The 24,057-nt window shown below is 40.3% G+C and overlaps 1 protein-coding gene across 3 annotated transcripts in view; it reads left to right on the forward strand.

The window, feature by feature from the left end:
• NPHP1 (nephrocystin 1) overlaps positions 1-24,057 on the forward strand; it is a 59,718-nt gene that overhangs the window by 31,823 nt on the left and 3,838 nt on the right. For all 3 annotated transcript variants that reach the window (XM_068564900.1, XM_068564901.1, XM_068564902.1), the window contains 7 exons: positions 5,656-5,730; positions 8,053-8,163; positions 9,597-9,679; positions 11,557-11,633; positions 12,573-12,672; positions 21,053-21,165; positions 23,187-23,260. In XM_068564900.1, coding sequence (XP_068421001.1) covers positions 5,656-5,730; positions 8,053-8,163; positions 9,597-9,679; positions 11,557-11,633; positions 12,573-12,672; positions 21,053-21,165; positions 23,187-23,260 — 633 coding nt within the window. The remainder of the gene's footprint in view (positions 1-5,655; positions 5,731-8,052; positions 8,164-9,596; positions 9,680-11,556; positions 11,634-12,572; positions 12,673-21,052; positions 21,166-23,186; positions 23,261-24,057) is intronic.

Genomic DNA, 24,057 nt, shown 5'->3' on the forward strand with positions numbered 1-24,057 from the left:
AGAGATGATGATGGTAACTTAGATTAGGGAAGTGGAGATGAGAGCTGTGGCTGGAGGGATATTTAGGAGGCAAAACCCAACACAGTTTGGTTGGTGGTGGGTTGGATGTGACAGGTGAGGGAGAGTGGGACGCCAAGCATGACGCGAGGTCTTTGACTTCCACCTCGGGGTGGATGGTGGTGACGTGCAGTGAGGTAGAGAACACTGATAGATATCTTTCCTTCTGCTGAGTGTACTTCTAACTCGCAGCATGAGGAAGGTACCTTTCTTTCATCTGCACTGGGGGTAAATAAATGAACTTGTGTTACTGTAAGGGTCTTTCCTTCCTTCTACATGCTCTGCACAAGATCACTGCCAAAAACGAGCCAGTAGGTGTCGCCAGTGACCAAGAAAAGATGAATTGCCTTCTTTTTCCCAGATCTGGTTCCACACTTTTTGCTGTACCTCTCGCTATTCTCATACGTGACAACATAAAACAAAGATTAGAATTTTATTTTGAATAATATATCAAAATAGTAGAAATTATTTTATATAAAAATAATAGAAGTTAGTTTATGAAACAAATTTATGCCAAATTTTCCAAATCGAGGAGTTAGAGAACATATTTAGTAGTTACACACTCATGCTATTTACTTAAGAATACTTCTTTAATAAGCCTAAGCCAAGTTACAAATAAAAAGCATTATTACTAAAACTAGTTAATGAGACACTACTTCCAATAATGACTGAGTAAGCTCCTCTCCGAATAACTTGCCCAGTGATGAGAACTGTAAATTCTGGGTAATATCTGCAAAGCAACTCCCTCAGGGCTCTGAAAAGCATCCCAAAGCAGGCAGGTCCTGGAGGGGCATCTTTAACTCTTGAGTCTGCTGTTTTATTTTTTCTCTTTGTTCCCTCTTTTTTCATTCCTCTGTTTTATTTTTTTCTGTCTTCCTATGTGTTACTGGAACATTTTTTAGAACTCCATTCTGAATTGTCTGCCGTGTTGTTGAGTGGATCTCTTTGTATAGCTTTTGGTGTGACTTTATACCTACATAACTTCCCATAGTTGGCTAGTGTCAACATTCCAGTTGAAGTGACATGTAGAAACCTTACCTCCCTTTAAACCTCTTTACCCTCCCTGCTTTCTAATTGTCTTAAATATCTCCTCTACATACATTGAGAACCACATCACACAGTGTTATAATTTTCCTTCAACCGTCAAGCATAATTTAGAAAACTTAAGAGAAACCTCTCATATTTACCCTTGTTTTTACTCTTTCCATTGTTCTTCCTTCCTTCCTGATATTCAGAGATTTCTTCTTTTATCATGTTTTTTTCTATTTAGAGAACTTCCTTTAACCATTCTTTAAGGGTAGGTCTGCAGGCTACAAATTCTCTTAGTTTTTCTTTATCTGAGAATGCCTGTTTCCCCTTTATTCCTGAAGGATATTTTCACTAGCTATACAATTCTAGCTTGGCAATTCTTTTCTTTAAGCACTCAAAAAATATTGTTCCATTTCCTTCTGGCCTCTGTCTGATGAGAATTGGGTTTTCCCTATGAGTGAATCTAGGTGGTGTTTTTCTCTCATTGCTTTCAAGATAATTGTGTTTAGTTTTTAGAAGTTTATGTACTTTGTCATGGATTTCTTGGGTTTAACCTGTTTAGGATTTTCTCAGCTTTTTAAACTGTAGGTTTATGTCTTTTGCCAAACGTGGGGATTTTTCAGCCATTATTTTCTCAAATACTTTTCCAGCTCCAAACTCCCCTCTCCTCTGGGACTCCGATGACATGAATGTTAGTTAGATCTTTTGTTATAATCCCACAGGTTCCTGAGGCTCTGATCATTTTTTCCCATCTCTTCTATCTCAGTTGTTCAGACTGCATAGTTTCTGTTTTCCTATCTTCAAGTTCACTGATTCTTTTCTCTTCTATTCTGTGGTTGAGTCTATTCAGTGACTTGTGTAGGTATGTGTGTGTGTCTGTTTTTAATCTTGGTTATTGTATTTTTCAGTTCTAGAATTTCCATTAGGGGCTCCTTTATCTTTCATTTTTTTGTTGAGATTTCCTTATTTCTTTCTTGAGGCTTTGTATTTCTTTCTATGTTTTAAATTTCTTTTAGGCATCTCCATAGTTGTTTATTGAAACATTTTTAGATGGCTTCTTTAAAATGCTTGTCAAATAATTCCAATATCTGTGTCATCTCATATTGGTGTCTTTTGATACCAATCTCATTCAAGTTGAGATTTTCCTGGTACTTGATATAATGAATGATTTTTTTTCTTTTTTTTATTGTATCCTGGACATTTTGAGTGTTGGGAGTCTCTGGATCTTAGTAAGTTTAACTTCTATTTTAGCAGGCCTCTGACACCATCACTGCCAGGTGAGAATGGAAGTCCAGATTCCCCACTTGGCCTCTGCCCACACCCCTGGGAGTAGGTGTGCCTCCTTACTTTTGGGCCCGAATGGAAGTTCAGGCTCCTCTCTAGGCCTCCAGAGACAGCACTCACTGTGTCATTCCTCAGGACCTATGACCCCTAGTCAGCCCACTTTCCTGTCTCCCTTCCGGACATTACAAGAAGATAAAAAATAAGGTTTCTGAATTTCATTGTGTTAAATTTTCCATCAAAAAAAGAACTGTGAACAAATGATGAACTCTAGCTAATGATATGCATGCTAATGTATTTAGAGAAAAGTTTACTTATGTCTGCAAGTTTGCAGTGTATCAAAAAATTAGGTGAATTGATGGATGGACAGAAGATATATGTGATAAAGCAAGTATAGTAAAATATTGATGGCAGAATCTAGGTGATAAGCTTATGCGTGTTCACTATAAGTTTCTTTTAACTTGTCAGGTGCGTTTGACACATTTTCATAATTAACCACCATTGTATGTTTCATCCGTAAAAATTGATTGAAAACCCTTAAGAACTCAGTAAGAAATAATACATCAACTAATTGTGTTCGTTTTGCCAATAATAAAAGAAATAGAAATCAAGTGTAAGTCTCACATTTAGACTCTTATCTTAGAACGTTACAATCTTCCAACTTGTTTATTCTTTCCCTTTTACATGTATTTTATACCACAATCTGACTTTTACTGGAATTAGCAGTATTTGTTAAATTAGTAGCTATTTCAAATACATAGAAACATGCAGAAAAAAACATAACAGCTACCCATGGCCTTGTCACTTAGTTCTATTGAAGCCTCTCAGTTTGCAATATGTAAATGTTTAGCCTACCTACTTAGCTGTAGATTATTCTCATAAATCTAAAATCACTCTGTAGTTCTTTCTCCTAACACACCAAAGACACTAACGTGCTTTAGCTACCTACTGCCTCATCTTGTCATCGTTGCCTAGAAGTTTTTTGGGTTCTTTTTTTTTAATGCAAACAAATCTGTTTTTTTAAAAACAATAAATATGTAATTACGTATAGTGACATATTTTGTTAATATCTATGCTCCGGGTTGTTTCTTGTATAGTTAGTATCTGATTTCTTCGTGTGTCCTTAGAAGCACATTTTATGCAGAAGATATTTTACCCTTCCCCCCCCCAGCCAAGCCCCACCAATCTAATGGTGTTGTGGTTGCTACCAGCAATACTACCCCCACCTCCAAACTCCAGTCCAGAACCAGATCTTACAGTGGAGTTTAGCGTTCTTGATCTAAGGTGATGTCAGGGACATCACCGATTCATTAAAAGGTTCACTTGTTTACTTGGCTCTGATCCTGGTGTCATGGCTCCATCTTTGTCCTCCTGCCTGCTTAGGCTCTTTACTTCCTATGAGGAGGAAGGTTGGCCACCATCTTTCTTCCACCCTACTGGCTTCAAGCAATAAGGCTGTCTCTGTTCCTCTATCATGTGTTGAGTACCATTAGCCTCTGTAACATACAAATCCGGCTCCTTGTCACCACATCCCGCTCTAGACTCAGAGCCCAGGAGACCCCCAGTTTTAGTCTCACCCTATTCTTTGTTTTTCTCTTCTGTTTATGGGCCATTGAAATAGTCATCTCACTTTTGAGTCCTCCTCTGTCTTTTTAAGTGTCACTGCTTTATGTTTGGAGCAGAGCAGCTGTGTTGAAGCATAAATTCATCTTGAGCAGAAGTCCTTATGCATTCTTTTGTTTGTTTGTTTTTAAAATATTTATTTATTTATTTGGCTGCGCCGGGTCTTAGTTGCGGCACATGGTATCTTCGTTGCGGCACGCGGGATGTTTTAGTTGCAGCATGCGGAATATTTCATTGTGGCATGCGGGATCTAGTTCCCTGACGAGGGACCGAACCCGGGCCCACTGCATTGGGAGCACGGAGTCTTAACTGCTGGACCACCTGGGAAGTCCCCCTTATGCATTCTTGATGCAGTTTGCTAAGTGGAAAAATCTCTAAAATTTTGAATCCTTGATTATTCCATCCTTATGCTCTGAGCCAGTCATTCACCCTCTCTCGAGGCAGTTTTCTCAAATGTATAATGAGATGTTTGGACTAAGTCCTTTTTAGCTCTCAGAGTCAGTAACTCAAGAAAGATGTAAAATTATCAAGCAGAAGAAGTTATTCCTCAATCAAAATCAGCATTCTCCAAGTTGAGAAGATAAAAGCAGAGATCGTATGAGATCTCAATTTCAATGATTGCAAAGGAATTCTTAGATATTAGAAGTGGGGAACACTTCTTGAAAAACCAAGAAGGACCTTAGAATAAATAAAATGCAGTCTTAGATTAGACACCAGATAGTAATCAAAAGGAGTTTGTACTCCAAGAGCCCAGTCTGAGAATATATATCATTTTAGAAAGGGTTTAAATAAATTCATTTATATTAGTTGTGGAAGGAAATGAATGGAGACTTTCTCTGTGGAAAACAACTTAGCTGCCCATAAGATCCTCCTAGTTGCCTACCAATAGTGACACAGAGGGCAGTGAATTGAATTTGACCTCATAGGACACGTTCAGGATGATTTCTAATTATTTTTAAAGCTTAGTTTTAGAAATGCTATACTAAAATATTTTTATCTAAAATAAAAATTGTATATCATCTATGCTTCTGGAAAATGTCAGTTTTGGCCATAACTTTATAGAATTTGAACTCTTTTTTTTTTTTTTTTACAGTTTTTGCTCCTTTTGTATTCTATTGATTTGTGTATATTATAGGACTAACTTCTTGCAATAGCATTTTATAAGAGATTAAATTCCAGGAAAAATATACTGTATGGGCCTAGGGATCTTGAAGAAAACTGTAACCGTGTATCTGAGCTGGTAGCAGTGTCTGTCTTGATGTCAGGGTAATGGATTGCACATAAAATGCTCTGGTGGGTCATACTTCTTAAAAGGTCGTTCATACCTAAAATTTCTCTGAATTTTCTGGTTAATCCATCTCATATATTAAGTATTTCACTTAATACAATTGATCACTAGTGCAAAGATCTGAGTCTGAATTCATTTATCAGTTCTTTCGTTGTGTTATAAGTGCTGTAACACTTGTTTTTTTGTTAATCATTTTAAATGTTATGTATGTATAATACTTGACGTAAAAAGAAAAAAGAATTACAGAATTACACAAAGTAAGAAATAAAATATCCCTCTCTCCCTCTGCCCAACTGTTAACTGTTTGGGACTTGGAAGTGGTAACGTTTCAAAGAGCTTTCTACAATATGATTTCAAATGGGAAAATCTCATTTCAGGTTCTGAGCAACATTCATACAGTCAGGGCCACATGGCAACCTAAGAAACCCAAAACATGGACCTTTTCTCCCCAGGTAAGTAATCTGCTTACTTGTGAATGGAAGTAAGCAGAATGGAATGAAACATGAACTTTTTTTACCTGATAAGTATTATATGATTAATTTCTAAGGCAAGATTGTCAAAGTGTATTCCTGAAATAATGTATTTGTATTTAACACAGAATATATGGGGCCAGATTTGAATCTTTAGATTAATGTTCTTTGAGGACTTTGATAACAGTTACTCATGTTTCTGACTCACCAAAGTTATAATGCCTATGAATCATCTCATTCAATGGATCACAAGGTTTAATTCTAGAAAATTCCCTCTGATGAAAAATGAAAACAGAAAGAGAAAACTTAGGAAATGTTTTTCAAAAATGCAATCTCCAACTGGACTCATGGGAGTTGTGCTTTCTTCAGATAAAATCAAGGGTGACGCCTAGGGAACTGGTCATTACACCCAGGGACTGTCAAGGCTGGGACAAACAAAGGCTGGAATGAGGTTAAGTGGCTTGAAACCACCGAGTCAGTGCCACATAGATGCCAGTGGAGACAAAGATATCTTTATGTTCTTTTAATAATGTTAATTTTCTATAGTTCTATTTACTTTACTTTTTTCCTACCTCCAGAGTTTCATTACTTCCCTCCCACAGCTAACTCCCTTATGTCACTGCCCCTGAGAACCCTTCATTAACCTTCCCCTATTGCATCAGAAGATCTTAAGCAAGATAGAGGTTCACTGAGAGGACACAGCATGTGGAGGAGGCCCGGCCACCTCGCCTGTGGGCTGTGTGTGTCCACACTTGTCTACCACACGACTCCTACAAGTCCAGTTTGATCTCCTAAGCATCCTACTGCTTACATTTTTTAAAAATTGTAACAGTATAATTGTTCTACTCTTTTTTTTTTTTAATTTCCTTTTATTTTATTTTTTTTATGTTTTGGCCACCCCACGCAGAGTGCGGGATCTTAGTTCCCCGACCAGGGATCGAACCCGTGCCCTCTGCAGGGGAAGGGCAGAATCTTAACCACTGGACCGCCAGGGAAGTCCCCCTACTGCTTCCATTTTGACACAGAACTTCACAGTTCTGGTAGTGCGTCTCTGTGCATGTGAAGTGGTTAGGGTAGAATTTTCCAAGGTTTTCCTGGATATAAAGATGAACTGTTTGGAGGGATAAATAATATGTATATGTTGCTTTGTTGAATGAAATTAAGCGTCCTTAGGTGTGAGGCATTCTTCCTAGGTACTGCGGGAGCTTACACGTTAGTAGAGAAGACACATAAACACATGTAACACCAATATCCTCTATTTATGGAGCTCTGACCACGTGCCAGGCACTGAGGTGGGCCGTTACGTGCATTTTCTCATCTAATCCTTAGAGTCGCTCTCAGGAGTGGGTGCTGTTGATAACCGTCACATGGGCAGAATGTCATGTCACACAGGCAGCACTTGGGGATCCAAGTGCTGTGGAAGCACAGAGGAGGGTGAAATTAATTCTAGTCCTTAGGCTCAGGGAAGGTTTTATAGAAGAGAAACTAAACTTTGAAGGATGGGTAGGATTTTATAGGCAAGGAAGAGGGATGTAGTTGTCCAGGGAGGGCGAATGGCAAGGGCAGAAGGGAAGGAAAGGAAAATTTCCAAGGCATGCCTGAGGAAAGTTGAGCAAGTGTGTGTGCAGTCTACAATTTTAGTTCTGTTTCCAAAGGACAGCGGTTAATATAAATATAAGTATCAGGGAATTTCCTGGTGGTCCAGTGGTTAGGACTCCGCACCTCCACTGCAAGGGGCACGGGTTCGATCCCTGGTCGGGGAACTAGGATCCCGCATGCCGCGTGGCACAGCCCCCCGCCAAAAAAATCTTATCGTATATCAAGCTATTTTTGTGATACCTCTGAAGACCTTGGTACAGTGCTTGTTTCACATTAGCCTCTGCTCTAAGCATAGAGTAAGTGAACGTAAAGGTAGTTTTCTTCAATACAAAAATTACATTTTAAAATTTCAAATCATTTGGTATAGATGAGTCCAATCCATCTGCTTTTTGTTTCCTTTAAAAGACCTTTATTATGATGCAGCGGCATAAACTATTTATAGATGAATAGAGCTGAACCTTCCCTCCATTTTTTAAAAATTTATTTTATTGAAGTGTAGTTGATTTACAATGTTGTGTTAACGTCTGCTATACAGCAAAGTGATTCAGTTACACATATATATACATTCTTTTTCATATTCTTTTCCATTATGGTTTATGACAGGATATTGAATATAGTTCCCTGCGCTATCAGTAGGACCTCATTGTTTATCCTCCAACCATTTTTCATGTTTATTAGTAATTTTTGTTTTTGGTATCATTTCAGGTTACTGGCATCTTGCCCTGCTTGCTTGATGGTGACTGCTTCATCAGGTCCAATTCTTCTTCTCCAGATCTTGGAATATTATTTGAACTTGGAATTTCTTATATTCGCAATGTATGTCAGTTGAAAGATAAAGCTTTCTAAGGTGTCAGTTAAAGGGGAAGTTTTCCCTTATGTCTGTCTTTAGTAAAGTAATTGAGGTTTTTATGTGTAATAGAATTTTAATCTCTTGAGGAATGAGAGTGACAGTGATTCTAATTTTTTTATGATGCTGCTTTTCCAGTAGTGTTTAAAATAAGTGTACTTGTTTACATTTATAGCTTGAGCGAACTCCCGTGCTTTTAAAGAATGAAGGTTGGAAAAACATGAGACCTTGCAGAAAGTGATAAAAGATGCTCAGCGGCTTTGCGGCGCAGGGCTTTAGCTCTGTCCTGGAGGGTCAGAGCGCCCCTAACCTTGTAAATGAGGGTTCTAATGAAGGGACCTGGCAGGGTGGTAATTTTTATAAAGGGAACACCAGAAACTTGGATTAATTTACATCATATAGACTGTTGAATCAGTGGGTGTGGGTCTGTGGTAATAATTATATATTTCCATATATTCCAGTAATAGCTTGATAGGTGTAGTATGTGTGCTTGGCCTCGTGATAACCCAGAGAGCCAATTCTTATTACGTTAATGGTGTAATACCGTCCTTTCATTTCTTTAAGGCAAATTCATCTGTCTGCTGCGGGTGGGTAGGACAGGAGCAGGTCCCCCAGGTGAACCCCAGACGCCTCTGACAATTGACAGTGGGGTTAAGTTCTGAGCGGAAGGACCCTTGAATGCTTTAAGCGGCTCATTCCATTTCTTACTGAGACAGAGCCTCCTACTCTCATGTAGTATTGAGGTGATCTGGAATCATCCCACAGCATATTTATGTCACTCAAGAAGCAATAGTGGGCTTCCCTGGTGGCGCAGTGGTTGAGAATCTGCCTGCCAATGCAGGGGACACGGGTTCGAGCCCTGGTCTGGGAAGATCCCACATGCCGCGGAGCAACTGAGCCCGTGAGCCACAACTACTGAGCCTGCGCGTCTGGAGCCTGTGCTCCGCAACAAGAGAGGCCGCGATAGTGAGAGGCCCGCGCACCGCGATGAAGAGTGGCCCCCGCTTGCCGCAACTAGAGAAAGCCCTCGCACAGAAACGAAGGCCCAACACAGCTATAAATAAAATAAATAAATAAATAAATAAATAAAAAGAAAAAAAACCCTGCTACAGTCTAAAAAAAAAAAAAAAAAAAAGAAGCGATAGTAACAGTTGTCGTATCATCAGCTTTAGGGGTTTTTCAGGAGCAATTTAACGAGAGAAGATTTTCACTTTACATCCTGCCTTTACCATCTGGCCTGCAAGTCAAATGGGACTCCACTGGGTTTCACTTTGTTCTCTTGTGAAGAACTTTTTAGTTCTAAAGGCAAATACTAGTTTTATTCCTTTTAGAAGAACTTGGTATGTGCTTATAGATTTGACTGATTCAGACATTAAGTTTCATACACTTTTTTATTTTCTAGTCAACTGGTGAGAGGGGAGAATTAAGTTGTGGCTGGGTGTTTCTTAAACTTTTTGATGCCAGTGGAATTCCTATTCCAGCAAAGTAAGTTGGCTTATATATTCCTTCCAAATGGGTAATCTTGTGGAAATTCATTTTTTAGAATCTAGATACCTCAGGTTTCCAGAGTGTATTATTAACATTTCAGTAACTTGTGTGGAGAGGGCTTTTAGTGTTGATTTTAATGTTCTTTTAGGTAGTATATGAAAACAGCACACATGATCTCATCCTAGCGGGGAAGAAATGACACATGTAGCAAAGGTATTTTAAAAGATATTTGCACCTGTTGTCTGCTGAGAATATTCTTTCAGTGATTTCCTGTGGTATTAGTACATTTCACAGTGCTGAAATACAGCCTGATTCTCGCCAAAGAGTGAGAAAGCTGAGTCTGGGGTCCCCAGGTCCTCCGTGACTCCGCCTTTCTTCCGTAGATGGTACATGGAAATTGTAGCGGCAGCCACTGTAAACAAATTTAGAATTTAAGACCAAAAACAAACATTTGTAATGCATTTGCAACATATACATAACAGTCACAAGATTATTATCCAATACAAATACAAAAAGAGCTTTCAAAAACTAAGAAGAGGACAATCCAAATTTGAAAATGGGTACACACACACAAATCTAAGTCTGGAAGATCAGAAACCCACAGAAGAGATACAGATGGGCCGTCACTAGGATGATGATTGAGATCCCAGATTTGGAATGGTAAAATTCAGGGCTGTAGCCTGGGCTCTGTCCGTGTAGCTGTAAGCAGGTTGTCTGCAAGCCTCAAGTTCCCCCATCTTTAAAATGGGATCATAATAGTTCCCAAGCCCAAAGGTTTAATTCAGATAATGCTCCCCTCTTCCATCTTTACTGATACCGCAGGGGTGGGCGTGACCTACTTACCGCAGGACAGAGGTAAAAGCCCTCCTCCGATGTTACCCCAGTGGGAGGGGGAGGGGCACTCTTATCACACCCAGCCTCCCCAGCCACTGCCTGTAGATGGAGAGGCCCAGGCTTCTTGTGGGGTTTTTTTTGTTTTTGTGCTTTTATTTTTTGTCTTTAATACTGTTCAGGGTTTTTCACTGTGCTTAGTGGGAGGGAAAAGTGTGTTTATCCAATCCTTCTTAAAGTGAAGTCATAGCTATTTTTTTAAATGAGGTGGAGGCCTATGTATTGATACAGAAACATCTCCAATGTGTATTATTATATGAAAACGGCAAGTTGCAGAATCGTGTGTGTGCTGACTCCACTTCTGTTCGCAAAGAGCTGTGTTCGTGTGCGTGTGTGTAAACCGTTCCCGGAGGTTGTCTCTGGGGAGCAGAACTGGGGAGGTGGTGCCACAGGATTAAGGAGGCCTCTTACCTTCTGCTTCCACACTTACGGAGTACGCAACTTTAAACGTGTGTCAGTTTAAGATTTACTGGTTAAATGTATGTGTTTGTTTCCATTTGTATAGAAACAGATAGGACAAGGGGCTACCAAACTAGGGGGGAAAGAAGGGGGGAGGGATTTTTCATTTTTTGTTTATCATTTCTATGCCATTTGAACTTTATACAACAATCTACATGTTACCTTTATATTTTAAAAATAGTATGAATTCATAATAGCTTTATTTCCAATGATGATTTGAAACATTTGAAAAATGCATTTAAATAGCACGAGTCATTAAAGTCAAAAGACCTTAATGACATCAATTAATCTTTCTCATTTTTATGTAGAAAAATGTATTTTCTATGGTTCATAGTTAAGAAAGAGACTTTATTTACTGAGATGGTAACCCCATGGAGGTATCAACAACCTTCATTCTCGTTTACCAATGAGGCATAAATAAAATGTCTGTGAATGCGTCTGTGCTAAAAAATGTTCCACTACTGACTCTACTGTTTCACAATGTCCATAACATGTATCCATCATGGTATATTTTTCTTTTGTAGAACTTATGAACTCTTCTTGAATGGAGGCACCCCTTATGAAAAAGGTGTTGAAGTGGACCCTTCGGTATCCAGAAGAGGTACCACTCTTCTGTGTTGCTTTCTTTCCTTTCCTTAAAGATTAAACAAGCAGAAGATGCATCGGAGAAGATACCTATAGTCTAATAAGCATAACACTTTTCACCTGAATTCACATTTTTTAAAATATGTCGTTTGATTTTAAAATCTTAATCATTTTTATCTAAGTGCTTATTTTCTTGGTAGCATATTTGAGACTCTAACGTAGGAAATTAGGATGCACGAGGACCCTGTATTGGTTCCTCTTCATTGAACACGGGGCCACAGAATTAATAGAATAGGCCAATTCAGTGATTGCCTATTGCTAGGTCAAAGGGTGTAGACATTTGAAATTGTGGTATACATGCCAGGTTGCCCTCCAGAAATACTGAGCATCTTTTAATGTGTTCATTGACCAGGCACTGTGCTAGGTAAAGGGAAAATGGAGAGTAAGGCAGATAGGGCCCTTGCCTCTTGGAGCTCAGAGCCTGTTGGGTTTGAAACTCCCCTCTTGCTCCTCAGACATCCCCCTCCTTGCTTCGTGATTTAGGACACACAGCACTGCTGCCGCCCCAGCAATGCCAGTCCCACCTTCTTGGAACAGGAAGGAGCTGGGATCTGGGATGCAGCTGCTGGTTCTACTTGGAGTCAGACGTGCTTTTTAAACTCCTGTTTTCTTTGTCATCTGGCAGCAGTGATGCTGTCACGGTATCTGATGTAGTGGCAGCTCCAGGGGTGGGCCGGTTGGGTACGTTCTGAAGGTCCTTAGGGCACATCATACTTCATCAGTTCATTTAGGGCGTATGGGCGACTCCTGCCTCTCATACAATTCAGCCCCACTGGTGCTGAAAAAAACTTTGTCTTATTTTTATATATAAAAAATGTATATAAAATACTCTATTTTATTATATTCACTGCCTAAGCACTTAAAGTTTTGAGATGTATTTTTTATTTTTTTAAAGCACATGGTAGTGTTTTCCATCAGATGATGACAGTGAGAAGGCAGCCTCAGCTTCTAGTAAAACTGAGATCTTTGAACAGAAGATCAAGGAACATGCTAAGGTTGGTACCTGCTGTTACCTGTCTGGTGAACTTGGGCCCATTCAGCGTTTGTGGACCATCTCTGCCTCTGGCTTCTCCACATGCTTGGTCACCTTTTGTGAGTTATTTTTTTTCCTCACTAATTCTTCTGCCAAGGATCAGTAGGGAAATGGAATAATAATACATTTCAGATGAGCTTATTCTTCTGTTTACCAGTTAGCACAAATGATAGATGCAGTCAGAAACAGTAGAGAAACTTTTGAGTCAACGGGACTTACCATCCACAGTCCTACCCTCAGGGAACTTCGGGGAACTTTTTTTAATGTCAAGTTTGTTGAGGTATAATTTACACGCAGTAAAATTTGCCCTTTTTAGTTTAAGTTCTTTGCATTTTGACAAGTATATACAGTCATACAACTACCACACAGTCAAGATAGAGAATATTTCCATCACTATAAACAGTGAACTGATGCCCCTTTGTAATCAGCTCTCCAGCTCTGGTCTCGGGCAACCGCTCCTCTGTTTTCTTTCCCAACAGTTTTGCCTTTTCCAGAATGTCCTACAAATGGACTCACACAATACATAGCCTTTTGAGTCTGGCTTCTTTCATCTAGCGTAACGCAGTTGAGATACACCCATGCTGTTGCATGTGCTAGTGGTTTTTTCCTTTTTGTTCTAACTAGTATTCCATTTGGTGGATATACCATAATGTGTTTATTTATCCACTAGTTGACAGATACTTGGGTTGTTTCTGGGTTTGGGCAATTATGAATAAAATTGCTCTATATATTTGCGTAAGAGTTTTTTTGTGTGTGTGGGCATGTCTTCCTTTCTCGTGGGTATAAATACCTAGGAGTGGGATTACTGGATCATCTGGTGTTTGTTTGACTTTATAAGAAACTGCCAAACTGTTTTCCAATATGACTAGGCCATTTTATACTCTCTCCAGCAACATATGAGGGTTCCAATTACTCCGTATTCTTGACAACATTTGATATGATCAATTTTTTTCTGTTTTGCCCATTTTCTTTATTTATTTTTGGCTGCATTGGGTCTTCGTTGCTGCACGCGGGCTTTGTCTAGTTGCGGCGAGCGGGGGCTACTCTTTGTTGCAGTGCACGGGCTTCTCCTTGCGGTGGCTTCTCTTGTTGCGGAGCACGGGCTCTAGGCACGCGGGCTTCAGTAGTTGTAGCACTTGGGCTCAGTAGTTGTGGCACATGGGCTTCTGTAGTCGTGGCTCACGGGCTCTAGAGCACAGGCTCAGTAGTTGTGGCGCACGGGCTTAGTTGCTTCATGGCACGTGGAATCTTCCCAGACCAGGGATCAAACCTGTGTCCCCTGCATTGGCAGGCAGATTCTTAACCACTGTGCCACCAGGGAAGTCCTTGCCCGTTTTAATAAATGATTAGTGGTAGCTGTTGGTGGCTTTAATTTGCATTTTCTTCAGGGAGATTTTGCACTGGTAGAATCCCAGGTCGATCCACTTCTAACTCAGTAACCTCTTGGACAAGTCATTTACCATCTTTCTCAGGGTCTCAAGGTCTACGTCTTTAAAATGGACATAATAATAATATTAACCCCATCAAGCTCTGAAGAGGTTTAAGGAAAAGAAAATATATAAAACAGTTAGTATTTATAGTACATGGCACACAGTAACACACAATAAGTACCAGCTATAATAATAATTATTATTATTATTATTATCATATGTCTAGATAAATGTAAATATAATGGCAGGTGGCTGGCACTGTCATCAAATTTGTTCAGATGAGGATGTGCTATGTAGCTGGTAAGATCAGGGGGATTCAAAATAAGCTTTGAAGGTTTGGAAGAGGTGCCATTTGATGATGTGGCGATGTGGAGAGCACACAGTGGACAGAAGGGGCAGAAGGAAGAGCGTGGCTCGGGAACAGAGACTGATGCAGTTGACTGGCCCCACCGTGACCTGCTCTCTCTGCTCGCGGATTATCAGGAGGCAGGGAACCTTGGCCCACCTCTGTGAATGGTTGCTTTTCTCATTCTAGATCATGATCCCAGTTTAAATATCCCTTGTTCTTATCTCTAGTACTGAAATGTGTATTATAATTATAGTGTTAACAGTTAAATCTTTCAATAACCATTAATTATGCGTTCATGGGTAGTATTCATTCTCTTGGCTTTTTTTTTTTTCTGGATGTTCATAGAGCCTATAAATTCCCTTTTTTTGGCCAATCTTTCCTTGGACAGTTTTTATTTTTCAAGATTAAAAAAAGAAGCACAGTAGCGGTCTTTGTAGAAGAAAAGCTAGAATCCTGTTTGGCCTCATCCTTCCTACTTCTTCAGCCTCCCGCTACCCCTCTTGTTGATAAGCTTTCGATAGTCCGAAGCACTCCCAAGCGTGTCTGTCAAGTACAGCTCTTAATAGTGTTTCTTTGGCCCCAAATATCAGTTTGCAGATACGCTTTACAATCTAGAGATCAAATCTGACTTGGATGTGCGGCGGTCAGATGGGCGGGCCCATTATCCCAAAGCAATGAACGTTCTTCTGTATACTGGGTTCTCAAAGAAGGGTCCCAGGTCCTCATCCCCTGACCTCAGGAACTGAGCCCTTGTTGGTTACCGCATACAGTAAGCACCCGAAAAATGTTTGTGAAATAATTTCCAAGTAGAGCTCTTCCTGCTGGTGTAAAAGTGGTCGGGAGCTCTGCTCTGCCTTCTGCGTTCCCTGGCCTCCCCCACATCGTCTTGGTGGACGCTCCTGTCTCCTCCCAGAGCCCCGAGAGAGACCTGAGCACCGTCTTGAAATTGCCGCTCCATTTGCCTGATTCAGAAATGCGCTCTACTCTCCTGGTAGTGTCAAGCGTGGGCCGCAGGGCCCGCCGGCCTCAGGCAGGCTCTCCCAGAGGCAGGCCGTGGGCACGGTGAAGCCAGAGGCCTTGGGCCCTACTGCCGGGCCATGGGCTGGGGTGCGAGGGCTGTGCTGAGGGTCCAGGATGAGAGGCTGGGCTCAGGCCTGTGCACCCTGGAGGTGGAGCCTGAGGCGGGGCTGACCCTTCCCAGTCTCCTGTCCCTGACCTGCCACCTGCAGTGAGTGGGGAAAGAAGGCAGCTGATGCTACCAACAGCCCTCCTCCTTCTCTCCAAAGCCCGTCCCGCCTCTGTCCCCACGCTCCCTTGCTTAAGAACTTCATCTTTTGGGATTTCCCTGGCGGTCCAGTGGTTAAGACTCCACGCTTCAAATGCAGGGGGCGCGAGTTCGATCCCTGGTTGGGGAACTAGGATCCTACGTGCCGCAAAAGAAAAAACGAAACAAACAAACAAACAAAAACCTTCATCTTTGTTTAGCCAGATTTCTCTGCTCGAAGGAGAAAGGACAGGGGCTCTTTTTGTTATGCCAAGGGACCTACAAAAATGCGGGCAGGGCCAAGGGTGGGAAGCCCAGTTATAATCTGCATTAGTGCCCAGTTTCCCCAGTATCCTTGCTGGTCAGCTTCATCCTGCCCTCTCACCAGCCAGCAGTCTTCCGTGTGTCTCCTTTGGCTGTCAGGAGCCCTGTGAAAATCCGATGAATCAACGTGGACTCATCTCCTTGACCAAAGAAACAGCACCAGAATCCTGTCCCTGGGTCTCCTTTTATGGAGACAACTCCGGTCATGTTGACCCTCAGCTGAGATGGAAGAGGGAGCAAATAGATCCTCCTGTTTCACCAAGACTTGCCTTTCTGATTTTGGAGCTGTTTTTCGATGGGGTTTAACTTGGTGTGATTTGGCCAAATGCATGCTTTTAAGCCTCTGATGAGGGAAAGCCCTGAATTTAGACCCAGACTCCCAGAGCGCGGGTTCTGAATACCGAGAAATACTGGTCTGTGGCAGTAGGTTACATGCCTGTATATAAATTTGCTATAAATTTGTTTATTTTCCTTTGCCTTTTTGATGTATGCCATCTTTTTTTCTCTTTTACTTCCATTGTGTTATTGCTAAAAATAAATGAAGTAATAGTGTTGCTTGCCAGGGGCCCAGTATCATGTTTATTGCCTTTCTGTTGGTCAGTCTGTGAGGTCAGAAAGAAGTATATCTTTACTTCTTCAGCTCAGAGCTTCCTGGTCACCTTGGATTTGGGAAAATCAAAGGATTTCCCTAAAGGAAGCTCTGATAAAGAGCCGGCAGCGTTGCTTCATGTTATGGGGAGGTGCCAGAAGGAAAGGAGTGCCTGCACTGTGGGCGCTGAAGGCCTCTGCTGCAGGCTGGCCGCAATGCCTGCCAGACAGAGCAGGCCGGTCTGGGAGAGAAGGGGAGGAGAGAATGGAAGGAAGGTTCCACCCCTTCCCCTCGTAAAATTAATGTCTGTTTTTCCGCATGAGACATGAGTTTGGGCTTGCTGCTGAAACACTGCCCACATGAGCCATAGACCAGAGGGCGGGGTGTAGAACAACCCTTGGGAATCACAGCATCAACACCGAGAAGGCATGTGGTGGCATCAAGGCAGCTTAAATGTTCCCCCTGCAGCCAACCTGAAATCTAGGTCAGGTATATACAAGATCAGAATTTTAGCAGGGTTGGAAAAAGATGACTTCTGGCTCTGTGTATGAAATGCTCTATATGAATATAAGTGTGGTAAGAGAATCTATCTTGTGTTTTGGGGCATTTCTAGAAATGCAAGGGTTAGGGAGTGGTCAAGGATACGTATCTAAATTCCGTGAAACTAGTCATAGGGACCCATTACTCCTGCACCATCCCCCGGGGTCACGTTCATTCTGTTCTCTTTCAGCAGGCGGGAAGCCTGGATGTTACCTCTGTGATTGATTTTCCCTTCTAAAATTCTCATCCTAGAAGTTAGAAAGAAGGATTGTTTTCTGAAGTTAAAGTCTCTTTTAACTTTAGGTGGTTTCCCTTAGCCCAAACACATCTTCCTCTTGATAGAGGACATTGTTTGCAAGGTTTTCAAGATTTCCTATACGGTCATTCTTCATGCTTAGTGACAGAGTTCATGTATTTCTAAAAATAACACAGAAAATGTGTGTTTAGAATGATTCAAGACATTTTCTTGAGTATCTGCTAAGGTTAACTCTGGTGCTCAATATTCCCAGTATTTAGTGTGTACCAGGTGTCAGGTTTTAAAGCACTCACTTGTTGTATTTCCAGATTATATTTTGAAATCTCAATATTGAAATTTTATTTCTGTTTTTTTATTCCCAAGTATTTTCTTTCTTTCAATGCTATTAGATATGCTATTAAAGGAAATTAACGTTTTAATTTCCTTTTCAAATTGTTCATTGTTAGTATGTAGAAACATGACTGATTTGTGTATGTTGATTTTATATCCTGCAACTTTGCTGCATTTGTTTGTTAGTTCTAACAGTTTTGTGTGTGTGTGTGTGTGTGTGTGTGTGTAATCTTTAGGGTCTTCTACATATGAAATCACGTTGTGTGTGAACAGAGATAATTTTACTTCCTTTTTTTCTCACTTAGATGCTTTTTATTCATTTTTCTTGCCTGACTGCTCTGGCTAGGGCTTCCAGTAATATGTTGAATAAAAGTGGTGAAAACGAACATCCTTGTCTTGATCTTGATCTTGATCTTGGAGGGAAAGCCTCCAGTCTTTCTCCATTGAGTATGAGGTTAGCTATGGGATTTTCACATATGGCCATTAATATGTTGAGATAGTTTCCTTCTATTCCTAGTTTGTTGGGTGTTTTTATTATGAAAATATGTTGCATTTTGTCAAATGCTTTCAGCATCAGCTAAGAAAATCACCTGTTTTTTTTCCCTTGATTCTGTTAATCTAGTGTATTACATCGATTGATTTTCTTATTTTGAACCATCCTCGCCTTCTAGGAATAAATCCTACTTGGTCATAGTGTATAAAACTTAAAGTGCTGTTGAATTATGTTTGCTAGTATTTTGTTGAGGATTTTTTGCATCAGTATTCATCAGGGATATTGGTCAGTAGCTTTTTTGTTGTGTCTTTGTCTGGCTTTGGTATCAGGATAATGCTGGCTTCACAGAATGAGTTTGGAAGTATTCCTTTCATTTCAGTTTTTCAGAAGAGTTTGAGAGGGACTGGTATTAATTCTTCTTTAAATGTTTGGTAGAATTCACCAGTGAAGCCATCTGGTCCTGGGGTTTTCTTTGTTGGGAGGTTTTTGATTACTATTCAATCTCCTTTCTAGTTATAAGTCTGTTCAGATTTTGTATTTTTTCATTATTTAGTCTTGGTAGGTTGTGTGTTTCTAGGAGTATGTCTGTTTTATCTAGATTATCTAATTTGTTGGCATACAGTTATTCATAGTACTCTTTTATAATCCTTTGTAATTTTTGTAAAATCAGTAATAATGTCTCCTTTCACTTCTGATTTTAGTAACTTGAGTCTTCTCTCTTTTTTTCTTAGTCAATCTAGCTAAAGGTTTGTCAGTTTTATTTGTCTTTTCAAAGAACCAGCTCTGCTTTCATTTATTTTTTTCTGTTGTTTTCTATTCTCTATTTTGTTCATTTCTGCTCCAATCTTTAGTATTTCCTTTCTTCTGCTACCTTTGGGTTTCATTTGTTTTTCTTTTCAAGTTCCTTAAGGTGTAAAGTTAGGTTGGTGATTTGAAATCTTTCTTATTTTTTAATGTAAGTATTTGTAGCTATAAAACTTCCCTCTTAACACTGCTGTCACTGCATCCCATAAGTTTTGGTGTGTTGTATTTTCATTTTATTTGTCTCAAGATATTTTCTGATTTCCCGTGTGATTTCTTCTTTGAGCCATTGGTTGCTTAAAAATATGTTGTTTGATATCCACATATTTGTGAATTTTCCAGTTTTCCTTCTGCTATTGATTCCTAGTTTCATTCCATTGTGATCAGAAAATATACTTTGGAAAAAAGAAAATATACTCTGTATAATTTGTCTTTTAAATTGTTAAGACTTGTTTTGTGGCCTAATATATGACCACATATATTAGGAGAATGTCCTGGAGAATGTCCCATGTGCACTTGAGAAAAATGCATATTCTGCTGTTGGGCAGAGTGTTCCGTATATGTCGGTCAGTTACAGTTGGTCTGCAGTGTTGTTCAAGTTCTCTTTCCTTATTGATTTTCTGTCTGGTTGTTCTGTCCCTTATTGAAAGTAGGGTAATGAAGTCCCCTACTATGATTGTAGATCTATTTCTCTCTTCACTTTTGTCGCTGTTTACTTCATATATTTAGGAGCTCTGACGTTTGTTGTGTATGTTTATAATTGTTATATCTTCTTGATGAATTGACCCTTTTATCATTATATAATATCTTTCATTGTAGCAGCTTTTTGGCTTAAGGTCTGTTTTGTCTGATGTTAGTGTAGCTATCCCTGCTCTCTTTTGTTTACTATTTGCATGGAATATCTTTAACTATCCTTTCATTTTCAACCTATGAATGTCCTTAGATCTAGAGTGGGTCTCCTGTAGACACAATATAATTGGATCCTGTTTTTTTAATCCATTCTGCCAATCTATGTCTTTGGGTTGGGGAGTTTAATCCATTTACATTTAAAATAATTACTAATAGGGAAGGACTTAATTGCCATTTTGTTATTTGTTTTCTATATGTTTTAAGGGTTTTTTTGGTCCCTCCTTTCCTCCCTTACTGCCTTCCCTTCTATTTAATTGATTTTTTTTGTAATGATACATTTTGATTTCCTTTTGTGTATATTCTATACTTTTTTGTGTGTCTGTGGTTACCATGAGGATTACATACAACATCCTAAAGTTCTTACAGCCTATTTTAAACTGATATCAATGTAACTTCAATATTGAAATTTTCTTGTCCTTGAGACCTTACTACAGTATGTACCAGGCATTGCATTAAACATTCTACATTTACCTCATTTTAATCCTTTTAGTAACCTGAGATGCAGCTATGACTATCTGTGTTCTACAAATGAAGAAACCAAAACACAAGGAGAATAAATAATTAACCCAAAATCACATAGCTAGGAGGTAGCACAGCAAAGTCAGAATTCAGTCTGATCTGCCACACCCTCCTGTGTTCCACCCAGCACCGGGAACCGTCTGAACTCGTTTCCTCTGCATTCGTCACATCAGGTGGGGGGGCAACATGGCTTTGTTAAAACTTGTAGCTGACTAGTCCCGTTCTTTCTAAAACACATAATGGACGACTTTTATTTTTTATTCGACATTTAACATGGGTGTATATGCGAACATGGAAACACAGGAATGGGAACCCAGAGTTGCAACTTGAAAGTATACACGTAAAAATAAAAGTTTTCTGAAGTTTAACGTGGTCAACTTATAGTGGAAGTTTTCCTTAAAATTATTAAAAATTTTTTTCAATAATGAAGCAAAACTTGAAACTCTTCATTCGAGTAATAAGTATACATTTTAAAAACACTGTAGGTTGGATCGTAGGGGATTGTTTAATGAATACATTTTTTTTTCTTCTTTAATAGTCTACTGCCGGAAACATTAATTGGAAGTATGTGCTCCGTTCATTTGTTGATATTTTATCGCCAGATTCTTGGAGACGTGCTGCTGAAAGACAGGATGAGCATGCACAGTGCTGGTGAGAAGTCTTCGCAGTTTCCTTACATACAGCAGTGCATCACGCTTTGAGTAAATGTAACCTCTGCCAGCCTTTATCTTCTGCTTCTGAAGGTGACATTTGGAATAAAATATTTAGAATAGCATCAGTGTCAGTCACTTAACGTCAGGTGCAAAGCATTGTGCTCAGTGTGCATCCTGCGTGAGCTCCGTACGTGTTCCGTTCTTTACAATATACGCTTTTTACCATTCAGATTCTGGGGACTTGAGATCCTAAATTTCAGATGTAATCATATTTTCCCTTAATGTCTTTAATAATGTTTTTACTACGTGTTTGATATGTATTATCATCTTTTTGGAAAGAGACCAAAATTACCCAAAATAACTGGTTCTTAATGCAAGAAGTTTAAAAATCAATAAAATTGGTGAATCCAGGTAAGAGGTGTTCAGGGGTTCTGTTTTTATTCTTGCAACTTTTTTGTCAGCTAGAAACTTTTTCCAAGTAAAATGTTAAAAAGTAATTTTAAAAAATCAGCGAGCTGTCACACATGATTGAACTTGCACAGAGATATGCATGTGTTGTAAGAATTACCTCCACAGAGAGTTTAATTTTATTGGATATTCTTTATTGAGTGCCTAGTATATGCCAGGCATTGTGCCAGGACCCAGTGATGAATGAGACAGGCACCATCATCCCTACTCTCGTGGAGCAACAGACTTCAAACACAAAATTATATGAATAATCCTCTTCAACCTCAAGTGTTCTGAAGGGAAATACACAACAAGAGCGTACCCTAGGAAGACCTGAATTAATTCATAGGATGAGGGAAGGCTTCTCTGGGCAAGGAATATTTAAGACAAGACCTGAAAGAGGAGTTAGACATACAGGGGAGATGGGTGGGGGCGGATCCTTTCTGGATAGAGGGACCAGCATGTCTGAAGACCCAAGGCAAGAAAACCTGAGTGCACCGGAGGGATTGAAATTGCAGGCAGGCCAGTGTGGCTGGACTAGAGTGAGGGAGAGAGAGCCCCATGACGACTCGGCTCTCGTGGACAAGTGGAGTTCACGGTTAGACACGAGTCCCCTCCCAGGGACACACCACCTGGATAGGTAGATAGAAATGGAACTACCTAGAGTCAGAGAAGCACCAGCATTTCTCAAGGAATAATTGTAATTCTAAAGGAAGGACAGTTTAAGGCTTCTAGTCATCACTTGCCTCTGAATTTGTTTCAATGGCTCTAGAAAAACTTCACGAACGACCTGACTCCTTAGAGAGGATAAGGCTTATTAGTTTTCCCATAGGTAGGGAGAAGGCTACTCAGAATTGTTGGCTTCATTTGAACCCGCGCATCAGAATAAACTTAGTAAGACCTAGAGAGAGGATTTTTCTCTACTGAGGACACAAGATTATAGAAGTCATTGCCCTTGCCGTTTCTGAAGTGTCCTTCCTGGTGGGCCTCTTTGCACAGCCTTCCACGTGCCATTATTGTTTGTGAAATATCAGTATTCTCCTGCTCAGTATTTAGGCACGTGGTCAGAATCCCCAACTCCTGATTCCTTCCGATGTCATCCACGACCATCCGTTGGCCCCAGGCTGGGCAGGAGCTGCCCGCCCTCCACCTCCTTTCCCTTGGTGCCTCCTGGTTCCCACTCAGCCTCCTGAGAGTGTGGGTGCCTCCTAATTGGAAGATTTCTCTTACTACACCACACTTCAGTCATGAGGAGGAAAGAGAGGTTGAAAAAAAAACATAGAAAGAAGAACAAAATGTTCTAGTCTTATTCTGTTCAGAGCCACTTTACTCCCACCTAAAAGCTTTATCTACTTGGTACCAGACTCATTTCAGACTTCCCCGGGGTGTGGATATAGGGGCAGATGGAGGCTGAGGGGGCAGCTTCCAGCCCTCTGAGAGGTTAAAGTGGGTAGAATGTGTTATCAACAAATCATGTGGCACAGTAATTTCAATCTGAATGAATGTTTTTATGTCTGTTGCTATAAAATACATTGGTTTATATAAAATCCTTTTTATTCTTTTGTATTTCAGATTTAATTAGTAATCCAGTGCTGGCCACCTTCCCCAAGCTCTTGGAGCAGCCTGACATAATGGATGCACTCAGGGTGGGTAGTATGCATCATGATGGAAACCTGGCGGGTTCTAAAAGTGGTTAGACATACTGCATAATGAGTTCTGACACCGACTCTAGGTCTTTGTGGGATTTGTTTCTTCCCTATTTGGATGATGTCTCCCGATCCCTGTCTATTGTCTAGCTAACTTGGTCTCATCTGTCCTTTCTTACTATGGATGTTACTTCCCCAGGGCTGCCTTCCCTGACCCAATAAGCAGATGGAGTGCCTGCCGTATACCCCAATGCAGTCTCCTCCCTATTGTTTGTTCCTTGACTTAAGATGGCCACCGATTGTGTCCTAAGAGCAAAAATCCAAAATGGTTTGTTAGATAAATTGACTGAGTTTTCAGGGGAGAATCAGGGCACGCATATCATTTTTATTTTAATTTGAAGTATGTTATCTGTTGTATGAAAAAGCAGCTGGATATTAGGTTGAACCATATGAAATCTCTTAATTTTTAGCCATTTATTGGCCTTCAAAAGCGGCAGTTTCATAAAGTTCAACTTAAATATCAGAATCGACAAATAGTAGGCCTGTGAGGCAAATACTCAGATAACAGAAGTGCCGTAGGGGATGTGTAACCCAGGTCCTTGCAGATGTAAAGAAGGCAGCATATGAGGATCAGGAGCCCGTTTCATGGAAGAGGTCCTCCGTGAGATGCACCTCATAAAAACCTGGGGGCCACGTCGGGCTTCGACGTGCCGAGACGGGAGAAGAAGACATCACAGGTGGGAGAATCAGCATGAGCGAACATTTTGAGGCAGGAAGGAATAGGGTGTGTTCTTGAG

This window comes from Eschrichtius robustus, chromosome 15, assembly GCF_028021215.1.
Source record: "Eschrichtius robustus isolate mEscRob2 chromosome 15, mEscRob2.pri, whole genome shotgun sequence".
Lineage (NCBI taxonomy): Eukaryota > Metazoa > Chordata > Mammalia > Artiodactyla > Eschrichtiidae > Eschrichtius > Eschrichtius robustus.